Source organism: Salvelinus sp. IW2-2015, linkage group LG6.2 (genome assembly GCF_002910315.2).
Source record: "Salvelinus sp. IW2-2015 linkage group LG6.2, ASM291031v2, whole genome shotgun sequence".
NCBI classification, from domain to species: domain Eukaryota; kingdom Metazoa; phylum Chordata; class Actinopteri; order Salmoniformes; family Salmonidae; genus Salvelinus; species Salvelinus sp. IW2-2015.
In genome coordinates, this window is record NC_036846.1 from 15,351,984 (window position 1) to 15,365,765 (window position 13,782).

At 43.7% G+C, this 13,782-nt stretch overlaps 1 protein-coding gene across 6 annotated transcripts in view; it reads left to right on the forward strand.

Moving 5' to 3' along the window:
• pcdh19 (protocadherin 19) overlaps positions 1 to 13,782 on the forward strand; it is a 108,512-nt gene that overhangs the window by 53,070 nt on the left and 41,660 nt on the right. For 3 of the 6 annotated variants that reach the window (XM_023990272.2, XM_023990276.2, XM_023990274.2), the window contains exons 3-4: positions 10,886 to 10,941; positions 13,320 to 13,504. In XM_023990272.2, coding sequence (XP_023846040.1) covers positions 10,886 to 10,941; positions 13,320 to 13,504 — 241 coding nt within the window. The remainder of the gene's footprint in view (positions 1 to 10,885; positions 10,942 to 13,319; positions 13,505 to 13,782) is intronic. The other 3 variants (XM_023990273.2, XM_023990275.2, XM_023990278.2) reach the window with 1 other exon arrangement.

A 13,782-nucleotide genomic window follows, 5' to 3' on the forward strand; every position in this document is an offset into this window, starting at 1 on the left:
TGAGGTACATCAGATATGTTGGGGGAAAACATAGCCCCTTGAGGTACATCAGATATGTTGGGGGAAAACATAGCCCCTTGAGGTACATCAGATATATTGGGGGAAAACATAGCCACCTGAGGTACATCAGATATGTTGGGGGAAAGCATAGCCCCTTGAGGTACATCAGATATATTGGGGGAAAACATAGCCACCTGAGGTACATCAGATATATTGGGGGAAAACATAGCCCCTTGAGGTACATCAGATATGTTGGGGGAAAACATAGCCCCTTGAGGTACATCTGATATTTTTTGGGAAAACATAGCCCCTTGAGGTACCATATCAGGTTGTGTCATGTGGTCACAACAAAGTGCCCTGTCCTGGATTGATAGCTCTCTGTACACCCGCTAGGACGCGGAGACGTCAAATGTTATGTCATAGGAAAATGTTTATTCAATAATTTAATTATGTACAACAATTCAAGGTTTGGGTCATTCGACAGCTTTGTACTGTGAATCATATTTATATACTGTACTCAGTGATACTGTATCCTACAATATATCCTACTATACTGTATATTTGTATTTGAGTGTAAAGGAGCACAGCCTACTCATTAAAGTTCAGCCTACTACCAGTGCCACTCTTAAGTATGTAGGATTATTAGCTAAGAATGTGGGCGAGATGCTGCAGTGTTGCTCCTATTTGAGATTTGGGTTTAGTGAAAGGGAAGGAACATTCACTAAAAGCGGTGAGAATTATGAGTACATTAAATTAGTCTCCCCTCTCCCCTGTTACATTGGTGAACAGATAGAGGCCACAATTGAGAAGAAGTCCTTCGAAATCCTCGCTAGGTTATTTCACTTGGAAAGCTAAAATGGCTGGTAGCAACACCAGTTTTATACCTATCGCCGGAAGAACAGGAAATTTGGTAAATCTGCGTGGATTACACATTCCGATTAAATGTTCCAACTTCCACCATTCATCTAATTCCAGGTATTTCTGGAATTCCAGGGCCTGTTCAGGGAATTCCGATGTACCTGTCCACCTGTCTCAGATGACAGGTTTTGGGATGAGAGTGTGATTTTATTTGGATTTTTCCTTATTTTTTCTGTCCTGACTTCCAAATGAAGGGAAATCCCCTGGGACTCCATCAGGGGAAGTTCCCTCTATTTGAGTTTGATTAGGTTCCACAGGCTTAAGAGAAAAGTAAGCTGATTCCTCCCTTTGAAAAAGCTAGTACGCGATAGCCAAGTTTTTTCTCCCCTTTTTAGTATGTAAAACCCCAAATCTTAATCTCGACGCATTCCTTCAGGATTTCGCTCAAGACAGACGGGCATAATAGATAGCTTTAAAAAAGGCACACGCTGACACACAAACATACACACACACACCCAACCGCACACACAAACACGCACACACACTTATTGTCTTAACACACTTGACACACACAAGTCTCAAATGTAACCACGGTTCCCCATCCTCCCTTCTCTCTATGTCAATGGCGTGACTCTACTGAACGTGATGTTACACTGGTAACCTGCTACTCAGTGGATACATTGTCTTCGTGTCATTTGCATTTTACCACAAAGGCAGATACACGGACAAAGCACAACACAGGTGCTATTCCACTCTCCGACTCTCTCTGACTGGGTGCGGTGGGCTAGAACAATGCTTCTCTCTAGTAAGACAACAACAAGATCAGGCTAAAACAAACCCTCTCAGCCCCGTCCTCTGGAATGCAGCAACAGACTTCTGGACGGGGGTCTATTATTAAAAATCTTTTCATCACGCTGAAAGGGAGGGAAAGTAGCTTTGACGTTTGACGACCTCGTGAATTATTCATACTTTTGCTATTAATGTATGTATAATTAATCACATCTCCACTCACTTGCACACAAATGGAGCCAAAGGAGACCAAGCTCATACAGGTCTGACTGGGATGTTATAGCCTGGGCTGGCTATTGAGGCTTTTACACTATTACAGGATCAAAACACAAAGGCAAGCCTTCTCTCTCTCTCTCTCTCTCTCTCTCTCTCTCTCTCTCTCTCTCTCTCTCTCTCTCTCTCTGTAACCACAGATGCCAAGGCAGGGGAAAAATAATAATAATATCCACACACCTTCATCTTTTCTTTTCCTCAATTTATTAGAATGAACAGTTGGCGATTGTTTTCAAACAAAATGGGCAAATATTTGTTCCGTTTCACACAGGAAGGCAGAGAGAAAGATCTGAAATAGAGAAAGACTTGAAGCAGGAAGTAGGAGTATTGTGTTGACATATCTGTTTCATTGTGTTTCCTCCCTTGGTAGACCGGTTGTATAGTTGGGTCAAAACAATGCCGACGACACCACAACACATGTGGTCAAGGTCAGTCCTGTGTTTGATTCACTCTTAGTCTGCCAATGCTTTTCTGTGGTTGTGCCCCAAATGGCACCCTATTTCCCTACATAGTGAATTACTTATGACTAGAGCCCTATGGGCCATGGTCAAAAGTAGTGCACTATATAGGGAATATAGTACCTTTTTGCGACACAGTCTCTCTGTGTGAACATAGTAGCACTACCACAGTGCCTGCTGACACAAAGAACTGGGAAAGAACTGCATTTCTTAGCTCAGCTTTCAGAAAGCCATTACTACATTCCCTCCTCGCTCACTTTCATAATAAGATTGATTCCCAATTGGGGCAATTTGAGTTTGGGGGCTGAATTGACAGGTGATGAAGTGAAATTATGTCGAGGACGTGGCAGGCTATTCGTCAGACGTGCCCTCTTGTCACCATAGATCGGCCGTAATTTGAGTTTGCTGGTTGACATTAAATGGTAACAACTCTAACCCTTGTATTCATCATATGGCAGACTTCAGAAAGAGAATGTGTAGTCTCATCCACTAGTTCCATGGGTGTGGTGCCTCAGGCGCTCGTTCCCCCCTGTTTACTGGTTGAGCCTCCCTGAGGGGGCTGGGCTTCTCTGACGGAAGAGGGAAATCTATAGCCTAGAAAATGGTACAGCATTAATAGGAAATTCTATAAGTGTGTGTGTGTTTGTGTGTGTGTGTGGTAAAGGCGGGATATTAGCAACCCATACAGTCTAGATGAGCGTTTCCACCCTCTCTCGTTGGTAAACGCTGCATAACTCCCACTCCTACCAGGTGCTATGGTGGTCTGGTGTGTTGTCATGGGTAGTGCCACACAGAGCAAATCTGAGCTGGTTAGGGGTTCTACAGTAGCAGGTCTGTTGTGGCGTCAGCAGTAGCAGTGGTGGCGGGGGCGGCAAAACAGGCATGCAAATCAGAGTTTGTCAGAGCAGCGTTTTTTGGAAAGGGGAAGAGAGAGAGAGACTTGCGTGACAGAGAGAGTGTGAGAGGCTTAAGGGTGAGTATTTCTTTTCACGATCAGAATGTGCAAGAGCAGAGTGTAGGATGAGAGGCTACACACACACACACACACACACACACACACACACACACACACCCACAACACACACACACACACCACACACACACACACACACACACACAACACACACACACACACACACACACCCACACCCACACACACACCACACAAACACCCCTCTCTCTCCTATCCCTACTAGCTGTCCCCTTCCTACGGAAGAGGATATAACAAAATGTCCCTCCCTGGACTCAAGGGAACCCTATGAGTAAGCCTGCTATAAGATGAGTCAACACTGAGACTGCAGACCGAGAGTGTGAAGGACCAAACTCAGGCGTGAAAATAAGCCTGATGGAACGCATCAATCCGTTTTAATTGAGGAAGTTCATGTTTTTTTTCTACCATTGATGATGTTGTGGACTATTTTCTATTGTATAGATGTGTGTAGAAGGAATGGTGTAGCAAGGGCTGTTGTGACTCACTTAAGTTATACAGCCTCGGCGAGTTGTGTCTGCACAAGCAACTTGACAGGATGAGAGGCCTGCATCCGATGACAGGACATGGAGCTCCTCTTTCCAGACCTCACTGACGACGTTTTTATTTTACCACCACTCACATCACTCCCCATTGCAACCAAGTCCCAGCAAGGTTTTAGTCATTTGAGTTAAGTGTTTCGCTCTTCTGAAAGGAATTAAATGGCAAACTAATGGCCATTTTATCTACAGCGCCGAAAACAAGGACACGGCACAAATAAATTATAATTTGCGGCGAAAGTGTGGTGCTACTCATTAGTCACAGTTTTTTTAGCATCCCTCCTTGTGTAAATGCTAATTGCATTGGTTGATGTATCGGGACTCGGCAGTGATAAAAAAAAATATAAAAAAACATAAATTGCTGAGCGCGGTGGTGTGACAAGATTTCTATATGTTATCTTCATTTCTATTTTCCTGACACTTCTGACTGGCCTGGTGTTTATGTCTGCTCCAACCCGTCCTTTCTAGCTCTCTCTCTCTCTCTCTCTCTCTCTCTCTCTCTCTCTCTTCTCTCTTCTCTCTCTCTTCCTCTCTCTCTCTCTCTTCTCTCTCTCTCTTCTCTCTCTTTCTCTCTCTCTCTCTTCTCAGCTCACTCACTCTCACTCACTCACTCACTCACTCAACTCACTCACTCACTCACTTTCCATCATCACTCTTTCTCGTCTCTCTCTCTCTCTCTCTTCTCTCTCTCTCTTCTCTCTCCTCTCCTCTCTCTCTCTTCTCTCTCTCTCTTTCTCCTCTCTCTTCTCTCTCTCTCTCTCTCTCTCTCTCTCTCTCTCTCCTCTCTCTCTCTCGGTCTCTCCACTCTCTCTTTCTCTCTCAGTGCCCCCTTCATCCCCATATACAATGAATACACTTGCATCCGTACTACGGAACCAATTGTCACACTGGGAAGGAAGACAAATCAAATCTCACGGCAGCCACTAAGCGGGGAGATTGCTTTTCCTCTCTCTGCTGCGGGAGTAAGAGCGCGACAGAGGAGGATCCCACTAGTGCCCCCTTCACGGGAGGAATCGAGGGAGGAAGAGAGGGGAAATGTGGAGGCCTTAGGGCTGGAGCTAGAGGGCTAGGAGATAGAAAAGACTCATTGGGGGTAAAGTGTCCCCTATCTCCCTCCTCCCTCATTCCCTCCCTCCATCCCCCCTTTCACTATGACACCACCTATCAGTCACACGGCAACAGAAAAATGGCCCGCTTTTGTTTAACTCCCCAAAACGCTGTAAACCTCCTGTCCTCCTCTTCTCCAGACGAAACAGAACAATAATTACGGGGATAGAGTAACTCCGGTCGTCAAACTGGGGCCACTCAGATCACAACAACACATTATCCAACCTGATTAAGTACCATTTGCGGTGGCCTCGCGGTAGTTAAGCGGGCCTCTCCTCATCCTCCATCGGCCTGAAACTCAACCTCAGAGCGAGAAATATTGACATGTCCTCCTCTGGCTTTTGAAAGGCGATCATCTACAGTAGATAGAGGTGGACGGGGGCGGACGGTACATTTCTTTACAGGAAGCCACCCTGCTAATGTATCTGTCCGTATTCACCCTCAGAACGAGCCTCTCCAGAGTGCCTCCTTGTCAATGCTCTAGGCAAGGTTGTGCACGTTTCTGTTTTGTGTTTGCCTATGTGATAATAGAGGAAACCCACTGAATCAACGTTTTTTCCACGTCATTTCAACAAAATTCCATGTGGTGATATTGAATCAATGTGGGAAACTGATTGCATTTGCAAAAAGTAATCAAAGAAAAGGAATTTCATAATTTTTTCACCTAACTTTTAACCTCAATAAATATTTTATTGATTTCATGTTGAATTCATATTAGTTGACAACTCAACCAAATGTAAATAAAAAATAGACATTGAACTGACGTCTGTGCCAGTGGGGATGCACTCACTTTATTGCCACCGATTTGTCTGATGAATAGAGTCCCTTGGGGGAGCACGGGTCCATGTAAGCTGTTCTAGTGTACAGTTGAATGACAGATCAAGTCATTTTGAGGGCAGAAGACCTAGAATAACTCATTTCTGGGGACCACATTTATTATTTTAATTTGACCCCATCCCAAATATAATGACAACCTTAAAATCAGGACATTTCTATATTTATGTCAACAAATAACCTTAAATTCATTGCATTTTCTTTTATCAAAATGAAAAGAAACCAATAAATATATTTACTCAATAAAATTGTATTTTTAAAATTATCTTTCTCACAAACATGTGTATATTGTCCCATACAAATAATAATAACAATAAAAAAATGGAATACAACTCTTTTAAGGGGTTACGATGACATGAGTTGTGGTGAACACTGAGCAGTGCATTTTGGGAAATGCAGTCTTTATGACGTAGCCCAGTGTGTAGATAACTAAACCACCATAGAGCCTAAGTATCATCCATCCCTCCACCACTCCTCTCAGGACTACCCTCCGCCGCTCCTCTAGGGACAACCCTCCACCACCCCTCTCGGGACTACACTCCACCACCCCTCTCTGGACTACATTCAATGCCGTGCTTGCTATTCCAAACCAATTACAGGGCTCGATCCAGAGTAAGATTCATCAGGAAATGTGTATCTCTTTCATAAAGTTTTCCCCTTGTTACTCCCACCATATACATTAGCTTCTCACTGAATGCCCGGGCTAGATGGAGATCAAGACATTTTAATGAGTGCTCACTGAATTCCCGGGCTAGATGGAGATCAAGACATTTTAATGAGTGCTCACTGAATGCCCGGGCTAGATGGAGATCAATACATTTTAATGAGTGCTCAACTGAATGCCCGGGCTAGATGGAAGATAGACATTTAATAGGTTCACTGTATGCCCGGGCTAGATGGAGATCAGACATTTTAATGATGGCTTCACTGAATGCCCGGGCTAGATGGAGATCAAGACATTTTAATGAGTGCTCACTGAATGCCCGGGCTAGATGGAGATCAAGACATTTTAATGAGTGCTCACTGGGACCGAAGTGGAGCGCAGGTGGCACGCTACACCAAAAGAACACATGATACGATATATATTTATATATCTACATACAGTGCATACACGTCCAACCTCGGTAAGACTAGTGAAAATAATTGCAGACACCCAATTACGTTTGATATTAATGGAGTCAAGCCGGACAGGAACAAAGGAGTTTTGTTCTCTATCCACTGCTTGTCGAGCAAACACGCCATGGTGCGCTCTGAATTAAGGGCAGCTAATAAAATGTTAATTAAAATGGCTTTTTACTAATTATCTCCTTGATAACAATGAGTTAAAGTTTAATTAGACGGAGGGGAAAAAGCGGCCCGCCGTAGCTAACCGCTAACCTTCAGTGCGTCCAGATGCATCGTCATCTCTCAAATCTCAATCAGGAGGCCGCCTGCCCTGCCGTCTTCGCTAATTACAATATTATCTCGCTGCAGAGGTAATTAGCCAGCGTGGAGGTGAGACGACAAACAATGGCCTCATTTGGCCTGTGATTGAAGGTATTTTGGCCTAGTCTACTAGACAGAGGCGGTGGAAAAACATTTAACCCACAATAACAACTGTGACTTACATTGGTGTACAATTAACCATTGTAGTACACCAGAGCTATTCAACTGGCGGCCTGCGGGCCAGAACCGACCCGTTTACTAATTTAGACTGGTGGTTGAATTATGAAAATGAATAAAAGTCTGCAAAAAAATCCCTGCCAAAATCCAAATTTCAGTTCCAAAACGAGGAGCACTATTTTGGTTGTCTATAGTGTGGTTCCTCAAGGTTTCTAGCGCCTATGTGGCATGTTGATAATTTTTTCTTCATATAAATGTGGCGCTAGAATTTGAATGGTTTAAGCTAAATATTATGACCCCATTTCTGAAAGCTACGACTCTCAGAAACACGGGCCTTCTGTCTCCATCTCTGACACACAAGGACTCGTTAGGAGGGAGTGGGACAAAAAACACCTATTGACCGAGGGAAATTATTTCAAAGCATAACTTCAGACTGGAATTTGTCAGTACATGATTTTACATATCTTTGTGTTATTTATTGAGATGCTTAGTTTTCAGATCATTTTAAAATGACCTAAGCTTTTAATAGTTGTTTAAATAACCATTTTTACATCTGGACCCTATAAGAATATAGTTGAAATAGACCTGTTGTACATTCTTCGAAAAAATGGTTCCAAAAGTGTTCTTCAGCTGTCCCTGTAGAATAACCCTATTTGGTTCCAGGTTGAACCCTTTTTGTTTCCAGGTACAACCCTTTGGGTTCCATGTAGAACCCTCTGTGGAAAGGGTTTTACCTGGAACCCAACACCCACATAAAGAAACACCCTAAATTGTGGTTTGCGTTTACACTCCAGTCATTACTATGAGCCTGTTCTCCCCAATTAAGATGCCACCAACTTCCTAATTCCTGATATCAGGAAACACTCATTGATACCTGCCACGGGCTAGTTCAGGTGTTATGAGACTGATTGTTTCTCGACACAGATGATTCGGTTACATAGCAGGTTAGAATAAAAAATTTGGCAGGTTATGATATTTAACGGGTCAGGTTAGGTGAATTAGCGTGGCATGTTAGGAGAATGAGGTTAAGGTTAGGCAAAAAGTTAGGGTTAGGCTTAGCTACAATGCTACAGTTGTCTACAACTGTTGTGCCCTACGTGAAAGAAACATCCACGGACAAATGGTGAGCATCAATGGATGTAATGTGATATTAAGAAATGCCTATATCAGAAAATCCCCCTAATTTGCGGTCTGCAATTAGTGGCCTCTGCCCTGAGATTGTAAGGTTGCGAGTTCAATCCCTGAATGAGTCATACCAAAGACTATAAAAATGGGACCTGATGTGTCTCTGCTTGGCATTCAGCATCAAGGAGATAGATTGGGGGTAAGGCCCTATGATAGACTAGTGTCCTGTCCAGGGGTTTTACTTGTACATCAAGCTGACTCACGCTACAGAAACAGGAGATAGGCTCCTGGCCTATGAGCTGTTCCGACTCGCACAAGACAAGGCTACTTACTTACTTACTTTACACTTCTGTGAACTAAAATAAGGTACTTTGTTAAAGCATGGGAGTTCCTCTAAGAACAGTGCTAGCGCTGATACCTTTATGATATTTATGATAATGCTTGCATTGTGTTTGTATTTGAAGCTCAGGTAGAAAATTCCAGGGTTACTAAAGAGTAAAACAAACACAGACACATGCATTTACCTAGCATTAACAAGCTGTTCCATTGTTTCAAAGACCACAACGGGGTCACAGGGTGCTATTTTGGGGCGTAGGCCAGTAACCGAAAGGTTGCTAGATCGAATCCCCGAGATGACAAGGTAAACATCTGTCGTTCTGCCCCTGAACAGTTAACCCATTGTTCCTAGGCCGTCATTGTAAATAAGAATTTGTTTTTAACTGAATTGCCTAGTTAAATAAAAAAACATTTTGGGTCACAGGGTGCTATTTCCCACAGGTAACACTACCCCCCCCCCCCCCCCCCCCTCCCCCCCCCCTCCCTTTTTAATGAAGGGTGGGGGCATGTTTTATGGGGTGTTTTTAAGTCAGTCAGGATTTCTCAATAAAGACCATCAAAAGCCTCTCTCTCTTCTGCATTGTGGTTTCTGCCTCAACCTACACAGGTTCAACTGGAGAGGGTGGGGATTAGGTTTCACCGTCTAACAAGGTGAAAGCAAAACTCAAGTGCCATTTTTAATCCAAATCTGTTTGGTCACCCTGCGTTGCTGCCTCACCGTTGCACACGGCTCTCCGCTCCCCCGAACAGCAGTGCCGAGCCGGCAAGAAGTGTCCCTCATTTGATAATCAGTGAGTTCGCTCCACCGCCTGCATTAACCTCGTTCATCTAGGGGTGACTCTTTTTTCAGGATGTTTGAGAAGTAACACTTCCTCACCGGATGGGAGCCATTGACTCGGTCTGTCTATCCCTTTATCTGGGATGTAATGAGTCCAGGAGAGGAATTTCTCCCTCTTCCCACAGGAAAACAACTGCATATTATCAAAGTCTGTTGAAAGGGTCAGATCATGGAGTTTTTTATGGGCCGCCTGGGGATGTCCTTTGAGAGTGTCTTTGATACCCTCTTGACATGTTATCTGGATGTGAGTGGATGTTGGCCAAGCACAACAGACTACCTGTTCAATGTCCCCTCTCTCCCCTGTCAGTACTCTCCTCTCTAACTCACTACAACAGTCTTCTATAAATGTTGGGGGATTTTATTTTTATGTTGAATGCTGGATTCCTTTTACTGAGTAGATTCTCACCAGACACAAGGGGATGCCTCAACGTCCTCTCTCTCCGCTGTCAGAGCTCCCCTCTCCCTCAACCTCTTTCTATAAATATGTGTGAAGTTAAAAAGTTAAACGCATGATGCCTTGGAACTATGTGGGTCAGAGATCCATCATATGCAGATTCTTCCGTGCTGGATTTTCATCTGCTATTGCTGAAAGTTAAGATTCCCCCTGGTACGCTCTTAATTTCTTCTTTCCACACTTTTATTTATTTAATATTTATAGATTCCAATCTGCTCAAAAGTGGTTGAGGAGAAAGAGAGAGATCTAGAGAGGAGAAAAAAGGGAAACTTCTCTTCCTCCTCTCTCTCGCTCTATCTCTCTGCGTGATGCACTGTCCTCCCTAATGATCCCATTTTGAAGACTGTGGTCTGACGGAGGGAGGGAGAGGATGGAAGGAGGTTGGGAGGGAGGAGAGGCCCTGCTCACTGCAGCACTTTCCTCAGCTCTCTCAGCTCCTAGTTTGCCTTTCTCTCTCCCTGTCTCCCTGGGTGTGCTTTGAAAGAGAATGGTTTCTGCCTTTGAAAGCAGAGGCTCGCTCAGCAGCCCTTTGTGTAAAATAAAATGTATATTGAAAGGCAATTACCGGTGTAACATTATTTGGTTCCCTACGTAATTAAATGCATCTCTTCTGTGTTTTTTCTCTCCTCCCCCTCTTCCCCCTCTTTCTCCTCTTCCCCCTCCTCCCCCAATCTTCTGTTATAGACGGAGAACTATATCGACTCCAGCTACGTAAACAGCCGAGCACACCTTATCAAAAGGTACTTCTCGATTAGACAATTTTATTATTTTCACTATCAATCATTGTGATCCATAATTGTCTGATGGTATTGGCTGCAAATGCATGAGTGCGCATGTTGTTAAAATCAGTGTTTGTTCTGTGTATTTGATACAAATTGACAGAATCAAGAATATAATTTGGAATTAAACTCTAAAATGTTCCCTCCCTGTTCTGTTAGGTCACCTTTATGACTCTCTATCTTCACATCATGAATAATTCTACCCATTCCCATTAAAAACAAGTATCCATCTTGCACATTAAGCAATTATAAAAAACTCCTGCTAAATCGCGGCTCTTAAAACAACTTACACATCACGATAAATAAGATTAAAGAAATCAAATAACATTTTTGCCGGGAAAGTGATTTCAATATTGCAAGAGGTTCGCAGCACAGTTGGATCTCAGTGTATAAAAATACATCAGCTCAATGCTGTTACGAAAGTACCAATAATGAAGTTAATTTGTCTGCCACTTTGAGAACATTGAGCTGAGCACAATTGTTGTCTTTGTGAGGTATTAGTAATAGTGCATTCCTGAGTCCACCTGAAGCAGGATATTAGGGGAGTTATTGGTTCTGAGGGGTGTAGTGTAGACAACCCTAATAACGGCCTGCYGSGYMMSGGGGGGGGGGGMGGGGTTGCGGCCAGGACTATAATTCCCCCTTTTTACCTGCAGCTATGGAACATTCCAACCTCCCTTTGTTTGAGCCCATCCCCATTTGAGATTCCCTGTGTTTATGTAAACAAAGCGCCTGAGCGGGGCCTCTGCAGCACACTACAAAGCTATCCCCCCTAGGAGCATGTGGGCCTGTGGTCTGGGACAGATGCCATAACACTGATAACATCAGAGAGATGTAGAGCCATCATTACCACCACTGCACTCCCTCTCTCTCTCCCTTTCCCAGGCAGGCTTCTCACAGGAAAGATAGGAACTGCTGCTGCTACTATTTAGTTTCTCTCTTCTCTTCTCTTTTCTTTCCTTCTCTTCTCTTTCCTTCTCTTCTATTTACTTCTCTTCTCGTTCCTTCCCTCTCTTCTGTTCTCTTCTATTTCCTTATCTTCTCTTTCCTTCTCCTATCTTTCCTTCTCTTCTATTTACTTCTGTTCTCTTTCCTTCTCTTCTCTTTCCTTCTGTTCTCTTTCCTTCTCTTCTCTTTCCTTCTGTTCTCTTTCCTTCTCTTCTCTTTCCTTCTCTTCTCTTTCCTTCTGTTCTCTTTCCTTCTCTTCTCTTCTCTTTCCTTCTCTTCTCTTTCCTTCTCTTCTCTTTCCTCTCTCACTCTGCTACATATTGATGTACATGTATACATTCACCCCCTCCCTCAATACCAGCCTTGTTTGCATAGCACAATTTGTTCCAATGGGGTGGCAATCAAATGAATGGAATTCATGCATGTACTATACAGCTGCTGATGGCCTTTCTCCCCTGCCTCTATTGGCTGTAAGCCCCAAACAAGACAGATGCAATCTGTGCACATACTGTATGTGCGCATAGCATTTTCTATACCCCTTTGATTGAACAGTAGAGAGTGATTGATTGCATCCCATTTTAAAGGCCCACTCCTTTTTTTGAAAAACAACACAACGGCAGCTATGACACTTGGTTTGCTATAAAGCTGAGGGATGGGCCTTCTCTTTCATTCTCTTTCCTTCTCTTTTCTTCTCTTCTCTCATTTACAAGTGATATTCTTAATGAATCAATGGGTACATAATATTCTCATCAATTTAAATGATAAAAATGTCCGTTAATATCCAGAGTGGGTCTTTAAAGTCACAACGGTTCACACTAGCGATGCCCTTGAAGTCATCGGCACCCACGCTGTCCCTTTTAGAAACAGCCTGCAGCCTCTCTGCTCCGCTATCAGCCGAGTAAAAAAAATTGCCTCTTAATCCCAAAAAACCCAACAGAGTTTATCTGTGCCTCCACCACCAGCATCACAATCACCACACTCCGATTACTGCAGGACTAGCAAGGTTCTGTTCCCTACACTAATACAATGTGGAAGGCTGTGAAGTTGTGTCCTTTATACAGCTGAGGCCAGAGTTAAGAGGAGTCCTCCTGAAGATGCCTATCATCTCTCTCCTTGTGTCAACGTTTCCAGTGCCTCGAGAGCTGTGTGAGAGTGAAGGATGCAGAGAGACGCGTTCATTTAGCAGTCAAGGAGGAAAGAGTGAAAAAGGGAAAAGATTGAGAAAAATGTAATAAAGCAAAGAAAGAAAGAGCAAAAAAATAGATCTACAAAGAGAGAGAGAGATGGAGGGGGAGAGGTGCTGAAGGAGAAAGGAGAGAGCTTCTGATTGAAGTTGATGTGACAGGAAATCAACATTCTCTCCTCCTCTCCCTCCCTCCTTCCCTCTGTAGCACATCGACATTCAAGGACCTGGAGGGCAATAGTCTGAAGGACAGCGGGCACGAGGAGAGCGACCAGACGGACAGTGAGCACGACGTCCAGAGAGGCCACTACATAGACACGGCTGTCAACGATGTGCTCAATATGACCGTGCCCCCCAACGTCTGCCAGCTGCCTGACCAAGGTAGGAGAAAAGGTGTGTGGAAAGCTGTGTATGTTACTCATCATTCATCCGTTAGTGTTAGAATAAGAATTCCTATCAGTTACTTGGTAACTGTGTGTTACGGTTTACACTGCCACCCAGAGCACCTTTAAGCGGTACATTATGCCCACTCCTACTTAAGCCTGAGAGACCTGTGTGTGTGTGTGTGTGTGTGTGTGTGTGTGTGTGTGTGTGTGTGTGTGTGTGTGTGTGTGTGTGTGTGTGTGTGCATAAGAATAAGAATTAACGGCAGTGATCATGCTTCAAAGTTT